At 43.0% G+C, this 22,090-nt stretch overlaps 3 protein-coding genes across 3 annotated transcripts; 2 read left to right on the top strand and 1 right to left on the bottom strand.

Moving 5' to 3' along the window:
- Positions 1-2,751: 2,751 nt before the first annotated feature.
- LOC124666772 (probable glutathione S-transferase GSTU6) lies at positions 2,752-3,553 on the top strand. Its single transcript, XM_047204099.1, has 2 exons — positions 2,752-3,081; positions 3,161-3,553. Exons 1-2 carry the CDS (start codon positions 2,752-2,754, stop codon positions 3,551-3,553), a joined length of 723 nt encoding a protein of 240 aa, XP_047060055.1.
- Positions 3,554-6,225: 2,672 nt separating this feature from the next.
- Positions 6,226-6,711, bottom strand: LOC124663007. The gene has a single exon (XM_047200772.1). The coding sequence runs from the start codon at positions 6,709-6,711 to the stop codon at positions 6,226-6,228; it is 486 nt and encodes a 161-aa protein (XP_047056728.1).
- Positions 6,712-9,181: 2,470 nt separating this feature from the next.
- On the top strand, positions 9,182-17,327 carry LOC124661122. Its single transcript, XM_047198978.1, has 3 exons — positions 9,182-9,785; positions 11,259-11,446; positions 16,541-17,327. Exons 1-3 carry the CDS (start codon positions 9,227-9,229, stop codon positions 17,015-17,017), a joined length of 1,224 nt encoding a protein of 407 aa, XP_047054934.1. The 5' UTR covers positions 9,182-9,226; the 3' UTR covers positions 17,018-17,327.
- The last annotated feature ends 4,763 nt before the right edge of the window (positions 17,328-22,090 follow it).

Here is a 22,090-nt window from a genome sequence, read left to right as displayed (position 1 = left end):
CTCGCATAAACCTCACCTTTATAAGGGATCTGGGGGAAACTTGCGGAAGGGCATCATCCTCGCTGCTACACGAATCATTGGAGGCCAAGTCATCATTAACCATCATCAGCCGCTGCATCTACATCACCATCACCGTTCCCATCTCATCTACCTTCATCTTGTTGTAATTCCAATTGATATTGTGGATTTAAACATGTATTCATCCATACACCCGTATTCATTTCATATGCCTATGATGATGTTGTTGACTTCTTCCACGGATGAGTAAATTACTCTGTTCTTGTGTGCCACACTTTGTCATGATCCCTTATAGTATGCACCGTGGCACTTTGATTTATTTCCCCCTTTCTTGGTTTTTTATCTATTTTTATTTTGTTGCATAATCAATTACATAGCTACATAGAACAAATATAATTGTTTTATACTTAGTTTGTTGACTTTGTTTTACCTTAACCTCTCTTGAACTTTTTGTTTATGCTTTTTGTGTTTTAAAAGCAATAAATACTATATTTTTTAGTCTACTATAGTTCTTGTGGATACCATGCACAAAGAGAGGATTCTCAATATTTTTATTACTTTATAATTTTTACAATTTTACATTTCAGTTGTTGAGATCTAGGTTAGATCTTGGCTGACTCATTAAGTTTTAGATTTGCATTATAATTTGTGATAAGCGTGGGAGTTGCAACTGGGTTCCAATTCAATATTTTTCTAGTTGCAGGAGGATTGTAACTAAGATTTTGAAGTTGTAATCGGTGTTCAAATAAGTTTTTTAGATGCAACAAAGGGTGTAACTTGTAAATAAGATATTTCAATTGCAAGTGGGTTCCAACCGAGGTATGCAAGTGTATTGTAACTAAAAATTTCGATTTGCAAGTGGGTCGTGGCCATATTTTTTTATCTGCAACTTTTTATTAGCTGCAAGTATGTTGCAGCTAAGTTGTTTCCCAATTGCAAGTGGGATTGCGAGTGAAATTTTCCAAGTGACTATTTTCAGATTGCAAGTTTATTCACGAAAGGGAATGTATTAATATTAAATTAATACCCATTACACCCGACAAATGCAATAACATTTTGTCCAGAACTTTGTTTTAGACATTAAGGATGCAAACAACCCAAAAGGAAAAGAAAATCTCGCCGACGCGACCACGGACTCAACAGCGGTAAAAATCATCCATCTTACAAACTCCATGCACATAGATTTCATGTGGACATCACCACATAGTGAAATCATGTGCACACATGAGCCATGGAGTGTCAACTTATCCTCATCCTCTAAATAATACTCCCTGAAGCAGTCGCCAATCGTATCAACTAGATATGAGCATATCAGATGGTACCTACGGATCCCAACGAATCCTCTTCAAATACGATTAACTTGATCCACAACATCTGCCCCCTTGGTAATCGTGGCGGTGGATAAGCCATGGTCGACATACCAAGATCCCAACCTAACTAGCCATTTGGGTTAATATTATTATTATTTCAAAAGAAAAATCGTTGTAGGGCCTTCCTTTGCCGTATTTTTCATAGCACTACAATTGCACTCCAAAGAAAAAAGCAGAACTTGTTCAAAAAGCATCATTGTGCCAAAACGTGTTAGTGTACGACAACCTTTGATCTAAGGTTGTCGTACTAGCATCGCAAGTACGTACGAAGTGACACCCTATTTTGTCAGTTTCTACTACTACAACAAAACTAGCTAGTATCATTTAATTCAAAGAAAATTTATTAGTGTCCATGGTTGCAACTTGGCATTGAACATCATGCACGTCACTAATGAAATTGTTCACACACTATCTTCCATTGCGACATTACCATACTATGTTCCACAAATGTCTAGCATATGCTGAAATAAATATTGTTGCGCAGCTTGCCCTCGAAACCCAAGTATTTAAATGCCATGTTGGTGATGCAAATGATGACGTTTGGATGGTTTTTGAAGGAAAAGGTCAGACTTATCATATTTTACTTAAGGGCTCCTTTAATTTATAGGATTTGTAAATGAATTGTGTAGGATTTAAATTCTATGAGAAATTTTCCTATACAAGTTGTTTGATTCATAGGAACACATCCTATAGGAATCTTGTAGTACAAATCCTATATAAAAAAGCATTAGACATACCTCATGGAAAAATTCCTTTGCTACAATCAAACACACTTCATCTTCCTACAAGATTCAAATGGGCATGACATCCCAACCCTATGTTTTCCCTATTCCTATATTTTTCCTATCCTATGAATCGAAGGAACCCTAAAATGAAATATAGCATGCTTTAATTTGTATCGAGGCAACCTTTTTTTACAGTAGTAGAGAGAACCACCGTCTTAACGGTGCTAAAGTTTTGGCGAACGACTCTAATAATTCACTATAAATAAATTTATCTGAAATGGCGTATCCTATTTTAGGTTTGACATGTAAATCATCAGTGTAATAATAGGAAGGGTTGCCGGCAAGGACTTGGTCATATTTGTCCAAGTCAAAAAATTGTATTGGCGCCGGTAAGTCAAAGGAGATGGTTCCAGTGTAAGTTACTTAGTAGCAATTTCACCGCAAGATAAGTTACTTAGTAGCAGGTCATGATCAGAAAAACAAATTAAAATGCTCTCATACGACCAAGCTAATTTACCATTGCAGCGGAGTATCTCTGCGCGTGTAGTCGTCGATATATACCCCTCGTCCCCTCCACCCCGAACAGCCAAACACCAACAGGGAAACAACGCGAGAACGGAACACGTACGATAGCTGCAATGGCCGGAGTAGGAACCAGCGAGGTGAAGCTGCTCGGGACGTGGTCGAGCCCGTTCGTCCTGCGAGTGCGGCTCGCGCTTAGCCTCAAGGGCGTGAGTTACGAATACATTGAGGAGGACCTCAAGAGCAAGAGCCCGCTGCTGCTCGAGTCCAACCCCGTCTACACCAAGGTCCCGGTGCTGATCCACGACGGCAAGCCCGTCTGCGAGTCGATGGTCATCCTGCAGTACATCGACGAGGCCTTCGCTGGCGTCGGCCCCTCTCTCCTCCCCGAGGATCCCCATGACCGCGCCATCGCTCGCTTCTGGGCCTCGTACATTGACGGCACGGTATTGCATATTTGCATCCATCCATCTCATGGTTTCATCAACGCTGCTTAATTTGGCGATATGATCATAACTGCTGCAGTTCCTGAAAGCTTCGGGCCAGGCGTCGAGCGGCAAGACGGAGGAGGAGAAGGCGGAGGGGAAGAAGCAGGCGGCCGCCGCGGTGGAGACCATGGAAGGTGCCCTCAAGGAGTGCTCCAAGGGGAAACCATTCTTCGGCGGCGACAATCCTGGGTACGTGGACGTCGTGCTCGGCGGCGTCCTGGCGTGGCTCCACGCGGGCGACGAGATGAAGGGCGTCAAGACCTTCGACCCCGCCACGACTCCGCTCCTGGCCGTGTGGGCGGAGAGCTTCGACGCGCTGGACGCGGTTGAGGCCGTCATGCCGGACGTCAGCAAGCTGGTTGAGTTTGCCATGGCGTGGATCGCTCAGGCCGCGGCCACTGCGGCAGCCGCCGCCGCAGCAACTAAGTAAAGAAGCGTGTACCTCTTCTTTCTGCGAAGCTCTGCTAGCTGGATCACTGTGCAGGACATCTAGAGATGCCTTGTGTTTGCTATATAGTGGTACTATTTGCATTTGCGACATTTCTATGGAATTTTTTTTGAAAGCGACATTTTTATGGATATTGTGTTACTCTCGTTCTCACTAGGAACAAAAACGGAAGGAGCGCACATTACCGTTTACTCCAACTGAGGGCGCTAAGTTCTATGTTATAAACGCGATAAGTAAATAATGAATAATGAGAAGGAAATCGAAGTGGAGATGTGGAAAACCCTCCAACACAGAGGGGAAAAATCACGGACGCCAACCCCTTTATCATGAATTTGAATCACAACATAATAAACTTCACCTTGAAATAAATTCCATATTGTAACATAAATTTTAACAATCTCCTGAACAACAAAGAAAACACTCGCTGGCGTCAACAACTATTTGGACTAACCAGTTATACCAACTAAGCTCGAGCAAAGCTTAAACTTGATAACATGAATTGACTTTGTCATATCAGCAGCATTATCATGAGTACTTGTCTTGCATCTCTTCAGTTTACATTGAGCAACAATGTCACGAACATAATGGTACTTGATATCAATGTGCTTTGTCCTCTCATGAAACATTTGATCATTAGTAAGATATATGACACTTTAACTATCACAAAATAAGTTAGTGCAAGAATCATCTCCACAAAGCTCAACATACAAACCTTTCAACCAAGAAGTCTCTTTCCAAGTTTTAGCAATATCATATATTCTGTTTTGGTTGTAGATTAGGCAACAACAGGTTGTAATGTTGCCTTTCATCCTACATCCCATCCACCAACAGTGAACACATAACCTGAATTCAAGTCGGCAGAAAAATATGAAACCACATGGCATGCGAGTCCCTCACCCGTCTTGGGAAACTTAGTAAGCTTTGGATGTGTCACGAAGGTACCTGAAAATCCTATAAACAACTTTCCAATATTCTTTACCAGAACTAGTTGAATGCCCGTGCATTGCCACAACCTTTACAAATCGTTTTCTCGGTGTACATATAAACATAGTGCACGAGGAAATTCCGGTGGCATGGAGCATTTGCGACTTAAGACATTCTCACCAACATTTCCAGCACAACAAAGAAATATTTCAACGACAATACCATCTAGACAATGTTGAGATGTATGGGTTACTCAAAACACTTGCCGTGCGCGCTCTTGATCCAATCAATAGCTGCGAAGCATACATTACAAGGTTGATTTTGGCCACAGTCAACACGCATTTGATGCTCAACTTATTTCCTACTTCGTGTTTTTATTGAGAATGACGAAGATTATGCAATGACTTACAATTCAATAGTATCTTTAATTACATGGTTTCACTTAGCTTCTAGGGTGTGCGATATTCCCGGTTCCGAGTTGATGGTGGGTTTTCGTGTTTTCGGAGAATAAGTCTCTATTGGCATGATCTTCTCACATTGTTATGTTTGTAGGTGTTCTGGAATGGCTTCGAGGTTTTTTTTATGTATGCTCCTTGTAAAATCCTCGTTAAATAATTCAATAAAGAAGGCAGGTGCACTAATCGATGCAGACGTTAGAACATAGCTCCCTTTTCGATGTAAAAATAGCTAATGAATTGCGAAGCCCTTGCTTCCATCATATGCCGGTGTTTGTAGAAATTGACGACTCATTACTTCAAGAACGTAATATCTAGATGCGGCGATGGAAGATTGGAACGATCTTGTGGTTGGATGTATGAATGATGCCTAAAGGTGATCAGAGGCCAAATTTATAAGTGCATTGTGGAATTCACGTGTACAAGCACCTCACTAATTCGGGAGTTTTGGTAGGGGCATCTATGGCAAAATGTCTCATCAGAATAAATATATGGCCATGCCTCTTCCAAAATCCACTTTAGAGCTCGAGCTCACGTCTAAATATATGTAAATCTAGATAAATTTGTACTACTTTTTTTAAAAAAATGGAGAAAGTAGTACCTAACAATTTAGTTATATTTAGCAAGTAGCAACAAGAAAAAATACTCATTCTCAATTTCAGATCGTCGCACCATCACTACGTATTGACCCAAGGCAATAGGTTTGCCATATTTGCTGAGTAAGAATAAGCATTTCACAAGTTTTACAAGCCTCGTCTGGCCAAGAAAAATAAATAAATTGACTACCCTTGTGAAATTACATTATTTAGAGTTTTGGCACCAACAACGCACCACAAAGCCGTCTCTTCTTTAATTCTCGAAATAAGCACGGTGACGGTCATAGACTTGTTGTGGCAAACCGAAGCACAAATTTTCCAAAAGACACGCATTGCGAGGGAAGTTATGTCTTTTCTGGTCTCCCCTCCCTCTTTTGTGGATCACCTCGGTCCATCAATTTTTGACGGTGTAAATGCCATGCTAATTTGTTCGATCAATATCTAGGCCAAACCAAGTCTTCAAGTTAACCAAACCCAGCATGAGAAGCGGCTTGTTCAAAAAAAAAAAAAAAAAAAAAATGAGAAGCGGTACTTGAAGAGGAGGTAGGCCAGCTACCCTTGCTGTTGCTTGCAAAGGTATAGTTTGGGCTCTAGAAACAAAGAGAGAACCGGTTGAATTGATCTAACCTAGTTTTATACACAACTGCTACCGGGCATGTTGCACACACACATGCATGCGTCACGCGTGGCGCGGCAAGGCCTCGCTCCCCACCTTGATGGCTCCAAAGCCACCGCTGCGCGCGGCGAGCCCACCCACTGCCGCGCGGCGCCTCCTCTGCGCCGGCCGTATGAGCGTGCAGGCGCCGAACTCGCACGGCGCATCCTCAGCGATGGTCTCCATCGCCGCACCCTTCCTCCGCAGCAGGACTGCCGCCGCCGGCTCCTGGCCAACGCTAGCCTTCGTCGCCGGCTCGGGCGCGACGCGGCGCCGCTGTTTCGAAGAGGCGCGGACGAGATCGTCGGCGCGGTCCGAGCTCGCCCGCACGTACATGGCCGTGGCCGACCTGCCGAAGCCGGGGCCGCGGCCGCCCGCGACGGCACCCGAGGGCACGTGGCTCGCGCACCCAGACATGCCGCGGACGTAGAGGTCGCAGGCCGAGTTGCACGCCCGCGACAGCGCGCGCATCGGCGAGCCGAGGCAGAGGCACCCGCCGCCCTTCTTCATCTCCTGCGTACGTGGAGTCGGTTGCTTCTTCTTAGAGAGAAACACAAATCGATGGAGCACTGGTAATCGGAGACTTGTAGTAGCTATCTCGTCGTGGAGTTGCCTTTTTCCAGAACTCAACGGATGTCTACGTTATTCGAGTTCTTGATTGATGGTACAGTATATGCTGCTTTCCATCCGTTGGGGTCGGCCGTTACTAGTACCGGCGGATAACAGGGAAAAGGTCAGAATCCGCAAGTATTTTGATGGGTTCGGACGAATTTGTCCACGGTATTGAGAGCAACGTGCTGAGATAGCTTTACCAACTCGCCCGCGTTCATCTGCCGATTCATTGAACCGGTGTATACATACATGTTAGCCGTTTTTTGAGCGTGTGTTACAAATCGGCCGACAGATAATTAATTTGTTAATGAGTAGTTTTTGCAAATGGCAGCGGTCGCCGTTGCTTGTTTCAACGCTGGCATACCATGGGAAAACAGCAACCTCTCCTCTAATTCATATGTCCCGAGGGAAGCTGCCGTGAATTTGCCCTAAGTTTTATACTCCCTCTATCTAATGAAACATGTCTTAATTGTGGCATCTATGAAAACTAGGATTAATGATTCTTGCTACACAGTTTTGATGAAATCTGTGTGAGGCATCCTCAGTTATTTGATACTCTCTCACTTTCAATGAATAAAGACTTTTTTGGAAAAGTCAAGCTAAGTAAAGTTTGACCGAACTTTTAGAAAAAAACTATCAAAAACCACGATATTATATAGATATCATATGAAAATTATTTCATGATGTATCTGACGGTGCTAATTATGGATTGTACATAATAATAACCTCACTTAGTTTAAATTTTAAAAAAATATAAGGCTTATTCATTGGAACGGGTAGAGTATTTCTCTCGCCCAAGAGGATACTTTTTTTTCTCATGTTGTCAATTCCAATTCCAATTTTCCTTTTAGAAGACGTTTGTCCTTTGAGCTTTTGCATCACCCGAATTCTATCAAAGCCTCACTTGCACACCTTCCTATTTTGGAGCCAAATTTCATCAGTTGGAGCTTGAGATATAACAACTGTTTTTCTACTTTATTTTTTACGAGTTATTAGAAAGAAATACCATAGGATCTTATAGAAAATGGATTTGAAAGTCGAAATTACCTAAAGGTTAATATTTTCCTTTGGCAGTTGCAATATGATGCTATTTTTACTACAAAGAATTTAAGGAAAAGAAAATGGATTGGATCTTCGATTTGTTCCTTCAGTGACAACATTTAAAGTGCTAATCATTCCTTCATTCTTCTCTTGTGCTATGGCTAAAGTGGTTTGGGGTGCTTTAGTTTCTTGCTTGGAATCCAATTGTTGCCCTAGAAACCTTTGGCAAAGATTAGACGGGATAATATAACCTTTGAAAGTTTTGTGCTTAAATCTCATATGGTGATCTTCACTGGTGTTTTTGTGAATTACTGGGCAGGTTTATATGCTGAGAAGGTCAATGTGGGAGTGAAGCTTCTGATCAACAATGCGGCAATGTTGACTAGAGTCCTCCAGGAGAGTGCTGTTTTAGGCTCACGCTCCGATTCTCGCAATTCAAGGACCTTGATGTGGATCCTTCTGTACTGTTTATTTTGGACAGCTATTTGTGTTTGTGTTGTTTGAACTCCTAAAAGTGTATGCTTGAGTGTCACGAGCTTCTTTCCCCGTAGTGGGTGTTCGGCGACAAACACCTGTTAGCGGTTTCTTGGTGATGCAAGGGCAGCCTCTTTCTCACCCCCTTCTTCTACATGCGTGTTATGTTGTTCGAAGACTTCGAATTTTTGTTATGCACTACCAAGAAAGGGATAGCCCATTTTGAAAGTATATAATTTAAACTTCCAAGACCAGAAACTCAATTCGGCTCCAGGGTGCGTATGATCACTCTAACATAAAAACATATTTTCAAGTGTTAAAAAATTTTGACAATAAAATTTACATGTACATCTCCATAATATATGTGTATTCGTCAAGTTTCACGAAAAAATGATATTTTTTTGTAGTCTAAGCGAAAAAGAGAAAATTTATCTTGTGACAAGTCTTTGTTTCAGCACCGAATTTTGTCTTTTTTACACACGCCACATGACATGTCGATTTTTCATGAAACGACTTTGTGAGCGCTTAGCACATGAAGATGTACGTGCAAAATTTTTGTTTCAATTTTTTTTGACATTTTAAAATGTATCTAACATCTATTTTAAAATAAAGGAAGCATATGCTCCCATGTGCCAAAACATCACTCTCTTACTTTTATCTCAAGAAAACCCTCTTATTTTTAGGAACAGAGGTTGTATGATCCACGAAGCAAATTTTCTCTTTTGAAAATTATTGAACTACATCAGGGATTCAGGGCCCGTCGGTTTTTCCACCGTAACTTGGCGACTACTCCCTCCTATCCGCCGGCCGGCCGTCACTCTCCCCGTGCCGTACCCTCTCTTCCGCCGATTTGACCCTCCGCCCCACTCCACCCTCCGCCTCCAGTGCGCTCGCAGCGATGTCATGGCTCGCACGCTCCATCGCGGCGACCCTCTCCTCCGCCCCCTCCGATGACGACGACGACGACCACTCCGAGGCAAACTCCGGCGACAAGACCCCGGATCACGCCGCCGGCGCTGACGCCGAGGAGGACGAGCAGCCGGACACCCCCAGCCGTGGAGTCAAGGGAGACATCTCCGAGCTGACGGAGTCCCTCACCCGCCGCTTCTGGGGCGTCGCCACCTTCCTCGCTCCGCCTCCGGCCGAGGCCGAGGCGGCGGAAGCGGAGGCGGAGGATGAGGCTCAGTCCCCGCGGGTTGCCGGGATCCGCAGCGACCTCGCGGAGATCGGGGGCAGGGTCAGGAGCGGCATCTCCATGCTCTCGAACGCCAACGCCGTGGCGGAGATCTCCAAGATCGCGTCGTCGTTCCTGCCTTTCGTGCCCGAGGAAGAGGAGGAGGAGGTCGAGGCGGTGGGTGTGACGGAGGAGGTGGTGGTGTTCGTCAGGCACATCTCCACGCATCCCGAGACGTGGCGCGATTTCCCCCTGTTCGTCGACGACGACCGGCACGCCGATGGTAAGACCATCAGACTTTTCTGCTGGACTTTTATTTGGATTGAACTAGTTAGCTTTTTCCCCCCTATCTTGCGCTCGTTTGATTGCCAGAGAAGTGGTGCTGATATGTAAGTGCGGCAGAAGACTCTGAATTCTGAAATTTTCGGAGTGGAATTTTGCGGGTTTTCTGCATTTTTTTGCAGCTATACTCATTTAACGTTTATAACTGTTTATGCTATGGTTCGTGGAAGCTGTATTTACTGAGTTTTAAGACATGAGTGGCGGCTTCAGCTCAGTTTCAAATTAGCTATACTTGTTCACATTCATGATAGATTGCTAATGAATTGGTTTGGATTAATAAATGATGTCATAACTTATAAATCCATCTGATTGCAATAAGCAGATGCCAGTTAGATAGAATGGGTGCCTGAAGTGGGTTACTGTGTCCATTTTACTCCAGCCCATTAAGGCTTTAGTTCGAGTTTGTCCTTCTGTTTGCATTAATTTGAGGAGATAATTAGCATTCCAAGAGCTGTAAGTACTTGCAATTGAGGAAGTTTTTGAAGTATAGACCGCTAGATTTAATAAATAGAAACAATTATAGCGGTCAATGTGTTCTGGTTCCTGATCTGCATCTTCTCGTAAATTCTTATGGGGACTTTTTTTTTTCTCTTAACATGTAGTGTTACTTGTCAGTATTGAATTGTTATGAAGCCACAGTTACATTAGGATTGACCATGCTATTACTGATCTACAATAACCGCCCGGAGATAAATAGCTAAACAGTAAACTACTCAAGTGACAAAATTAGATGCAAGCTCAAAGCACATTTGCCACCACCTTAATCTGATGATTCACCTAGGGACATCAAAATAAGGTCTATTTCTTTTGATACTTGTAATATCACCAGGGTACGGGTCAATACATGCAAATGAGGTCCCTCATAATAAATGGGCTGTGTCACTCATCCAGTCACTGTGATCAAATAACTCCAAGAAACATTTTCACCCTGAATGCTTTCTGTACTTGGAGAAGTTTTGATTTATATTCACGCAATCAAGGTTCCTAATGATACAAGTACATGGTCAAAACATATTGAACAAAGTGTATTTATCCAACAACTTTCATAGATTTTAGCTTTTGTACATATACATAACAGATGAATTACACAATCTTCCTGTTGTTTATGGCACAATCTTAATCTTCCCTACCTACTAAATTTGGACCAGGATACTTATCAGCTATTGTGCTTTTGGCACAGACTTGGTAGAGTAATGGGTCACAAATGTGTTTTGGAATGATTATCGTAGAGTACTCATTACTATATGCTCAACTTTGCTGCAAAGCCTCTCTTTGTTATGTAGGACCAGTACTTACTGTTCACTTGAGGCCATTGTTGCATCTTGTTCCATCTTGTCAGTCATCTCTTACTTATAGCACCTGACTGATTTGCTTAATTTCCGTTGCTTATACCTGCTATGCCTTTTGTGTATAGATTTTGAACTGTCAGATACACAATATGAACATGCATTGGCTATTGAGCGTATCGTACCAAGCTTGTCATATCTCAGGACTGAGCTTTGTTCTAGTAATATGAGCGAAGCATGTTTCTGGAAGATCTACTTTGTGCTTCTTCACTCAAAACTCCGCAAGCAAGATGCTGAACTTCTCTCAACTACACAAGTACACTCTCATTTCTTTGTCATATATATTGAACTAATGAATTGTGGAAATTTTCCATAGCCAATATTTAAAGCACAAGATGAATATCTTAAAATGACTAAACTTATCTTGCTATTAATTATGATTATTGTTCCATCTCCGATATTGTTAATACTTTGCAAGATTGATCTAGAATTCTAGAGATCCTAAAATTGATACTTCAAAGAAAGAGTTGGGATTTTTCTTTAATGTAGTCTAAATTTTCAAGTGCAAGATGTTCTTTAATGTTTGAGTACTATCTTCGCAACACATGTTTGTATGCAAACACTAGATGCTGATTGTGGTCGTCATCGTATATTCATACTGGTTTGATACATATATGGGCATGTTGTTTCTGTGCCACAAGTTTACTTGACTAATGAACAATGAGTCTCTAGGTATACACTAGTTCTTGCCAAAATTTTGGGTAAGACACTTGCTATCCACATAGCAATAGCATACATGAAACAAACATAGCACTTTACCAACTTTTTATGGTTTATATTCGTTTTTATGTTACATTGTGGAGACCGCAGACTGTGGTAGATGCAAGCCACATGCAAGGCATCCACATTACCAGGGTTATTAAATACAATGTGAACTACATAAAAAACGGATCATTCTCCAGCTATGGCATTTGCTCCTCAAATGTTGGCATTATTTTGCGCACCGAGCAAGATAGATGTTCACATATCAATCCTATGATTTTTTTATTAATATATAACGTGAACACTAATTTCTTTGAGAGTTCTAATGAACTGCTACAAATGCTTTCCAAGACCTCAGTCCTATATGTGGTGATATAATGCTGACGAACATGGTCGAGAGAACATATCCAGATTTGTAATGCTCTTCATTTGAAATAACTAGATCTAGATTATGGAAAGGAAACCTTTGATTGATCCAAAAAACATACAATCACTAGTACCGAACTAAGTACTAAGCCAGTCCATGCCAATTGTTGTGGGTGACACACTTTTTTATCACATAACAATAGAACGAACATACCATTCCAAATTAATTGTCGCTGATTTAGTACAAAGTTGTACTGAATCAGCGACAACTAATATGGAACGGAGGGAGTAGCATTTTGCCAACTTTTTATGGTTTATATTGGTTTTTTTATGTTAAGTTGCGGAGACTGGAGGCTATGGCAACTCATTAAAGAATACAGACCACATGCAAGGCATCCATATTACCAGGGCAATTAAAATACAATGCGAACTACACAAAAAACAGATCATTCTCCAGCTATGGCATTTACTCCTCAAAAATGGCATTATTTTATGCACCAAATGTGATAGATGTTCACATATCTTTCCTATGCAATATTAATAGCAATATGTAGTGGTTTTAATGTGAACATTAATTTGTATAAGAGATTTAATGAGCGGTTGCAAATGTGTCCAAGTCCTCAGTCGTGTATGTTGTGATCCAATGCAGACTGACAAGGTCGTGAGAACAGCTCCAGATTTCTAATCTTCATTTGAAATAATTAGATCTAGATTAGGGGAAGGAAACCTGCAATTGACCCAAAAAAATACCATCACTAGTACCAAACTGAGTATTATAAGCAAGTTCATGCCAATTATTGTGAGTGACACACTTTTTATCCACATTGCAATAGCATATCTGAAATGAACATAGCATTTTGCCAACTTCTATGTTTCATATTAGTTTTTATGTTAAGTCGCGGAGACTGGAGACAATAACAACTCATGAAAGAAACAAACTTAGGAAATATACTAACTAGCAAATCTTAACTTCCTAAGATAAAGAGACAATGATCTCTTGATATCTTGGGAACCTATCCTGAAAGTTCAGCGCTCCCTCCTTGGGTGCCTGGTGCTGCTGCGCCCTTCTTCCTGCGCCTACATGTCATTCCCCACATGACATCTTTCCCCCCTCGATGAACAACTCGTCCTCGAGGTGGAACTGAGGATAATGTTCCTTGAAATTGGGCACATCTTCCCATGATGCCTCAGACGGTGGCTGGCCAGCCCACTATGAGCACTTGCCAGATGTCGCGGCTAACCTGGGCACAAAGGACACGCTGGGGCATTGGAAGGACCCAACCGTTGAAGAGCTCTGGCAGAGGGAGCTGTGCCATTGAACTCATTGAGAAGGCTGACATGAAAAACATTGTGGATCCTCGCCCGTGGTGGCAACTCCAAGCGATATGCTACTGAGTTGATTTTAGCAATGACCTTGTATGGTCCATAGAACTTGGGGGCCAACTTCCCTTTAGCGTTGGTGCCTAAGAAGGCAGCTGGTCGGTTGTGTGGATGTAACCATGCCCATTCACCGACCTCGAAAGCCAAGGAACGTCATAGTAACGCTTGAAGTGATGTTGTGCTTGAAGAAGGCGGTCACGGGCGGAACTAACTGATTACGATAAGCGATGCTGTGAGCCACCGCAACATTACGTCGCCTTGCTCGTATGTACGGACCGAAGGATGGTCGCGTCCGTAAACCCCTTTGAATGGTGTGTCCTGCAATGCTGTGTGGAATGACGTGTTGCCGGTAATGCCACGCAAGTAAAATGCAAATGACGTGGTTGACTGCCTTAGCCTGGCCATCTGACCGCAGATGGAATGCTGAGCTCAAGCTCAAGTGAACGCCAGCCTGCCCAAAGAGCCTGAAGCCAGAAGTAAAGACTGTTTCGCGGTCGGAAACTATTGAGATGGGAAATCCATGTCGGCGAATAAAGCTTTGGCCACTGTTTCAGTGGTATAAGGGTGGGCGAGCGGAATGAAGTGGCCGTACTTTGAGAACCTGTCCACCACTGTCAAGATAACAGTGAGGAAGCCCCCTCAATAAAATCCGTTGAGATGTCAGCCCAGACCTAGGAAGGCACCTCTAGCAGCTGAAGGAGGCCTGCCCGGTGGAGTTGCTCTGTCTTGTTGCGCTGGCACACCAGGCAAGTGTGTATGTAGTCTTGGAGCACGACTCGTGCACGGGGAACATGAAAATCACGGTGAAGTCGATGGAGGGATTTCCGCACTCCCTCGTGCCCAGCGTCATGTGCAGCAGCGAGAATTTGGGGCAACAGTTCAGAATAGTGATATTTAGGCATGACCCTCGGAGAACATCAGTCACCGTCCAAGGTGCAGTCATGGTACCTGCAGCAAGCTGATCACGCAGAGCCACCAATGCATGATCTGTAGTGTTGGCTGCACGAAGCTTGTCGAAGAGGTCGAAGGTTGGATCGGTGATGGCTCAGACTAGTAGCTCCTCGGTGTCGCGACGAGAGAGTGTGTCGGCTGCGATGATGAGGCGACCCGGCTTGTACTCAGTGGTGTTGAGGGATCGTTGATAGACGCTGGTCGAGGAGGAACTTGAGGCTGAAGTGGTCTGTCCACACAATGAATGCCTGACCTCAGAGGTATGTCCGCCAAGGTCACACTCAGTGGTGTTGAGGGATTGTTGGTAGACGCTGGTCGAGGAGGAACTTGAGGCTGAAGTGGTTTGTCCACACAACGAATGCCCGACCCCAAAGGTATGGCCGGTGGCCGCCAATGTCGCGCTGCCTAAACGAGGTAATCAGCTCACACTCGTAAGCTGCCAAGGAAGTATGATGTGGAGCTATTGCCCGACTGAAGTAGGCGAAGGGCCCAACACCTTGGTGCATAACATCGCCGAATCCGACCCTAAGGCGTCACACTCCACGATGTATGGCTCAGCAAAGTCTGGTAGCTGTAGCATGGGGGCAGTTGTGAGTGTTGTCTTGAGTTACAAGAACGCATGTGCGCTGTGCTGCCTCCTTTGACCACGAGAATGCCTCCCTTTTGAGGAGTTGAGTGAGAGGTGCTGCAGTGTTCCTGAAGTATTGGATGAACTTCCGGTAGTAGCTGAGAAGACCCAAAAAGCCACCCACCGCCGCCGTGCAGACTTGGGTGCTGGCCAATCGACAACTGCCTTGATTTTCTGTTGTAAGTGCCCACGCCTGCCACTGAGATGGCGTGGCGAAGGTAAGAGATAGACGACTCCGCCAATGAACACGTGTAATGTTTTAAAAGGAGTTGTGCTTGCACATGAGTAGGAGGACAACGCGGATGGAGAAGGTGCTCCGACCAAGATGCACTATAAATCAAAATGCCATCAAAGAAAACGAGAATAAATCAAAATGTCATCAAAACGAGCACAATTTGTTGAAGGAGTGGCCAAAGGACCCTCATTCAAGCCAAACGGCATAGCCAGGAACTCAAATAGAGCCCCGTGTGTACAGAAGGTTGTCTTCTTGATGTCCTCTGGATGCATCCGAACTTGGTGGTAGCCCGAGCGGAGGTCTAACTTTGTGAAAAAGTGGCCTCCGAGGGACGATTGCGGTTGCCTGATCCTATGGATGATGTAGATACTGGTGATGAAAGCAGGACAAGGCTGTCGTATGCACGTGCCAAGTCCATGGTGTCATCCAAGGTCACCGGTTTCTGGACCTTTACATGAGTCTTGAGGGGCTCCGTCCAAGTTGTTGGTGAAGAGGTGAATTTCCCGCCGCTCGGACATGGGTTCAACACGCGCCAAGCGAGTTAGAAACTGCTCCTGATAGTCCGCCACTGTACCGGTGCGATGCAGGGAGACCAAGGGGGCCCAAAGCACTTGTCGGCGAGCTCGACGAAGTTATCCGATGGGTTGCCCCATGGTTCTTTCCAGCTGGCTGTACCATAGCTGAGCGAGGCCTGTCATGTGAAGGCTTCCTGCCATGTCCGCTCTCTGCCGGCGTGTGCTGTCCCGGAAGAGCTGGTCTCACCAGTTCAGCCATGCCAGTGGGTCCTCCCTCCCGTTAATGGTAGGGAAGTCCATCTTGGCGAAGAGAGGAACCTTGCCCCCCCCCCCCCGCCCCCTACGAGAATCCAGAACAGGAAGGGTCCATATTACATCGTTATGAAATTGCATACTATCACAAATGTCATTGTTGTGGGTCCATATTACAATGTTAATGGTACCATGTGTATTATCTTTTATCAGCATATGCATACAAATATACCACTCTTCAGAAACTACATTAAAAATGTTAACTATGAACAATGTAAAATGTGAATTGTGTGGAACCTCAATATATTCTCTTTTGCGCAGATCCTGGAAGCAAGAGAAGAGTTGTTGCAAAGCTCCCCGAGGATGAAAAAGCTAGGATCCCAGGGGCCTGGGGGCTCATCAGAAAACAAGGATACTCCATCTACCCAAGCTGAAGATACAGAGTTGTCAGCGTCAAGCATCCAATACAAGAGTGGGTTGTCTGAAGCAACAACGTTCCAAGAACCAACTCCTGACCCTTTGCCAGGTGTTGAGGCCATCAAACATCCTATTTCAACCAGCGAGTTGGACATAGTTGACAAGTCTGTAATTGAAGAAGTGCTGGTGGTGAAAAATGAGATGAATATATCTGAGAAGCCTAAGCTTTATACCCCAGAGGATGACGACGATAAAGAAGTGGAGGAGTGGCTAGAGGATATGGACCATGTGTCCAGCAAATCAGGCAACATCACTTCTGCTGGGCATGATGAAGATGAGGATGTGTCATTCAGCGATCTGGAGGATGACGATGATGGTTAAGGGATGGCTGGTAATGAAGGATGCCCACAGTCAGCTCGTGGCCTTGTGTCAATTACATAGGCTGTGGCATCAAGAGAAAAACTCAGCTGTCAAGGATCATAGCTTGCATAGATATTACAGCTTGAACAGCGTGGTAGTATAATCACGGCAGGTTATATCTTTGGGTTTTTTTTTTCTTGATTCTAGTTGTACAATTTACTTATGTGTCGTAATTGTCTGTACATAGAAACCAGTACCTGACGCTGGTGTGTAACTACCACTGCTGCTCTGCGCCGACGCTGTGATTCTGAATGTAGATACCACAGTACAATCTAAAGCTGTCAGATATTGTGTAATTGGTAGCTATTTGAGAGGTCGGGGCAGGGATACAATACCTAGAGCCTCACATCTCTATCTGATCTTCGGGAAAGTCTCGTCCGAATCAACAGATACTCATTTGAGTAAAATGTGCATCAGTGTAGACTAGATCATGTGGGTAAATTTATACAACCTCCGCAGAGTGTTAAAACTAAATACTTAGTTGTTTCCCCTGTTATGGACAATTTGAGCAAACTGACAAGAGTCATGTTCGAAAGTCTCCTCATCCCAATTTTAAGTTAAAACTTGATGAACATGGAATATGACAATTGGTGTAAGTGACTATCGGCTAGTAGGTCCCGTGCCATATCTATGGTCTGTGTCTACATAGGTAGATCGCCGAAACCAAGTTGTTTATGTGTAGGAGGATTCACCGGGGTTTACCGGTGGTTTTCAGGTTCATTGATTTCTATCAATAGTACCGCCTAGTTAGTATGAAAGAAAATGATTTGACAATGGCTTTATGCAAATTATGCCTGAGCTCTACCAACCAAATGATCATGTATGTGTTAGGTTGCCACTTGTGTCTACCAAAGTATCATCTTGCCAATACATTCAAAGTATTGACCAAATTTTTTTGGCTGTAACTTTACCTGTTGCAGATATTTTGATAGACGAGTGAGTTATGATGATTAGGGTTACGAGTCTATCCTCAACATGCCAGCATGTGGCACATGAAGAAGAAAGACTCCATGCTATCTAAGTTTGTTCGTTGTAAAACTCTGATGATACGCTAGCCTTGTGCTATGCAATTTGTAATTCTTTATGTAATTAATGGATCATACGATGTAATAAAGACATTTGTATCTTGGTATTACATCTTGTACTGTGTGTGCTAGCGATTGATCCAGGGACTAGCACAGATACACACAGAGATCGACACCTTAGAAGGTGAGATCGCTACACCATGTCATTGACCTCCCCTCGGTGAAGACACTCCAACATGGCCGTGGTTGGAGGGTCCTATATTTCTAGAAAGTTCCGCGAGGAACACAAGGTGACAGCTGTGTGATTTGCTAATGACAACAATGTCATGATCTACTTTGGAGAGATCAATCGAATGGTCGTGGCCAAACCCGGAGACATGCGGTGGGTGCCTGGCCATGCCTTTCGGTCTCCTGTTTTGACCACTATCATGTTCAAGCGCCGGCTAGTACATCAGCGACAAGAACTTTGCGGTGCTAGACATGGCAGGAAGGTTGCCACGACTCGTGCTTACCATCGCCCTAGACAACTGTCTCTGTAGACATGTGTGGAACTAAATGTTTGAAGGATGCATGGCATTCTCACCAAATGACCGGATAATGCATTTCAGATTATTATGATCGGTGATCCCTAGTTTAGGTTACATGAAATTGGCATCCCTATTAATTTAGTTTCAAACTTGGTGGTTTTTAAGCATGTTAATTCTTACAACTTTGAAAACATAAATTTGAACTGTAACCTTTACATGCTTGCTAAGGATGAACTAGCTAATCACTCAACGAAACAACGAGCTTATTAATGTTTTGAAGGCAAATAAACTAGCTAGAAATTGGTTGCATTGTATACATGGTACTACAAGAATGTGACCTTATTCTTATCAATAGGCCAGCATTATTACATCAACACTCCATGATTGCAATCTCTTTCTAATGCGGAAAGATGGTCAAAGTTAGTGTATTTAACACATGACTCTCAAGGTAGTGCACATATTAGCAAGCTCATATGTTTTACTTAAGAAGACCGATTTTCTAAAATTTTAGATCTTATTCCATTCACTCTCACAAACACTCTAATTCTATCAATAATTTAATATATGAACTCCTAAGTGTCACTATTTACGGGGAAAAACAATTATTTAGCATGCTACGTCACTCTTATATGAACTTTGGTATTGATCTTACTGTACACATCATATATGAATGGTGGTGAAGAGGATTTTCTAGTAAAATATATGTTACTATGTACATCTAAAGTGTTATAATGACTGTGTTATTCTATTGAATTCTTATAAAAATCTAATTGCATTCAGAATAGTTTACCACTCTTCATATCTTTTATCATGGCATTTAAGAGTGTCTTCAATGATCTTCCAAACATAGTGCAACAACACACAAGAGGAGATAATTTGATGATGATGATGATGATGAATGAAAGAAGTAAGGGTAGTATGTTTAAGCGTGTGCAACACATTTAATGTGTCGGTCTTCAACTGCTAGAAAGAAAATTTCTAGAAGAACGTGATACATAAGCACCCTAGAGCAATAAATTTGGATATAGTTTGTTGACGCAGCTGCCAAAACTCCAAATAACAATAGCATTATGTTTCACATGTTACATATCAGTGCCATCGCAATGCTTGTATTTACTTCCTTCTCATTGTGCTAATAATAGTATTATCTACACTCGGTGCATCTGTTAAAAAACTTATGTTTTATGCTTTTTACCATTTTTCTGTCTTTTGAAGTTACAATCATAAAAGACAAATAATGAATTAAGGGCCAAATGACAACGACGCACTCACCATCTTCCTCAATATTGTAACGACGAACACCACCAAGAATTATCTATATGTGCTACAACCAAGCAGTTGTGGCCGGATCCGCGTCGGCCCCAGAGGGCATCCTTGTTTTCCGTGATGAGGCTAGCCTCTTCATCTACATTCTCAACCATCCGATTGGCCATGTTATCGACCTTCCATCGGTGAATACACTCGAGCGTGGCCATGGTCGTAGGTCCATGTTTGAAGGAAGTTCCGCAAGGATCACAAGGTGATATATAGCTACGTGATTCGCCGATGATGGCAATGCCATGATGTACATTAGAGAGGTCAATCGAATGGTTGTGGCCAAGCCCAAAGATGCACGTTGGACACCTTTTTGTTGCTTTTGGTCTCCTTTCCTAACCGCTATCATGTTCCAACGCCGTTTCTACTGCATCGACGATGAGAACCTTTTTGTGCTAGACATGGCAGAAGGGTTGCCACGACTAGCGCTCGCTGTCTCCCTAGACAACAGTCTCTACATACATGTATGGAACTAAATGGGTGAATGATGTCCTTCTCACCAAACGACCGAATAATGCATTTCAGATTATTGTGCTCGGTGATCCCAAGATTAAGTTACATGAACCTATCATCCCTATGGACTTAGTTTCAAACTTGGTGGTTTTTGAGCATGGTAATTCTTAGAACTTTGAAATCATAAATTTGAAGTGTAACCTTTACGTGCTCGCTAAGGAGGAACTAATCATTCAACAAAACAACAAGCTTATTAATGTTTGTAAGGAAAATAAACTAGAAATGGTGGCAACGTTTACGTGGTATTGCAAGATGGTGATCTTATTCGTATAAATAGGCCACCATTAGTACATCAGTACTCCCTAATTGCACTCTCTTTCGAATGTCCAAGACGGTCAAAGTTTTATGTGTTTAACACATGACTCTTTAGGTAGTGCACATTTGTTAGCAAGTTGAGATGTTTTACTTAAGATTCGAGTTTCTAAAATTTTATGTGTTACTCCATTTACGCTGACAAACACGCCAATTCCATTAACTATTCACATTATGAACTCCTAAGTTTCACTATTGGCAGGCAAAAAAATTATGCAGCATGCTACGCTCCTCTTATATGGACTTCGGTATTGATCTTATGGTACACATTATGGATGGGGAAATGCTTTCATGACCATATGAAGCTTCTTGGTTACAGAATAACACATCCCTACTTTCTCTTCATGTTCAAACAATATGGTGTTGAGGCTCTCGAGTTCCTCTATTGTTTACAATATATACTATGGGAGTTCTTAACCATGATGGTTTTGACTGTCTCACTATCAAATTTTTATATGTATCGGATTATTACTCAAGGAGAAAACTTGTTGGAAGTTGATATAGCATATTGGATGATGCTGAAAAGGCTTTTCTAGTCAAACATATATTGCTATGTAAATCTGAAGTGTTATGATGACTCTGTTGATCTATTGAATTTTTGTGAATATTCTAATTACGTCCAAAACAGTCTACCACTCATCATATATTTATCATGGCATTGAAGAGTATCTTTAGTGATCTTCCAAATATGATGCAACAACACACAAACGAAGATAATTTCATGATGTCAATGTTGAACGATGGAAGTAAGGGTAGCATGTTTAAGCGTGTGCAACAAACTGTTAGGACGGTGTTAAAATTTTAGAAAGAAAAAAGGAGTTAAGGGACAAATGACTGTTGCACATGCCACATCTTCGTCAATATTATGATGACGAAGACCAACGAGATCGATCTAAAAGTGCTTCGCAACCACGTAGTGGTGGTCGGATCCACGGAGGCCCCAGAGGGCATGCTTGTTTCGCATGACGAGGCTAGCCTCTTCATGCACATCCTCCACCCTCTGACTGGCCATGTCATCGACCTCCAATCGGTGAAGACACTCCAGCATGGTTGCGGTCGAGGCATATGTTTTCAGGAAGTTCTGCGGGGAACACAAGGTGATGGATGTATGATTCACCAATGACAACAATGTCATGATCAAATTCAGAGAGGTAATTCGAATGGTCGTGGCCAAGCCCAGAGAAGCGCGTTGGACGCTTGGCCATGGCTTTCGGTGTCCTGTTCTAACCACTATCTTGTTCTAGCGCCGGTTCTACTTCATCAGCGACAAGAACCTTGTGGTGCTGGACATGGTAGGAGGGTTGCCACGACAGGTGCTCGCCATCGCCCTACACAACAGTCTC

This window comes from Lolium rigidum, chromosome 6 (genome assembly GCF_022539505.1).
Source record: "Lolium rigidum isolate FL_2022 chromosome 6, APGP_CSIRO_Lrig_0.1, whole genome shotgun sequence".
Taxonomy (NCBI): domain Eukaryota; kingdom Viridiplantae; phylum Streptophyta; class Magnoliopsida; order Poales; family Poaceae; genus Lolium; species Lolium rigidum.
The sequence above is the reverse complement of the archived record's forward strand: the minus strand, read 5'-3'. Positions and strand labels throughout refer to the sequence as shown.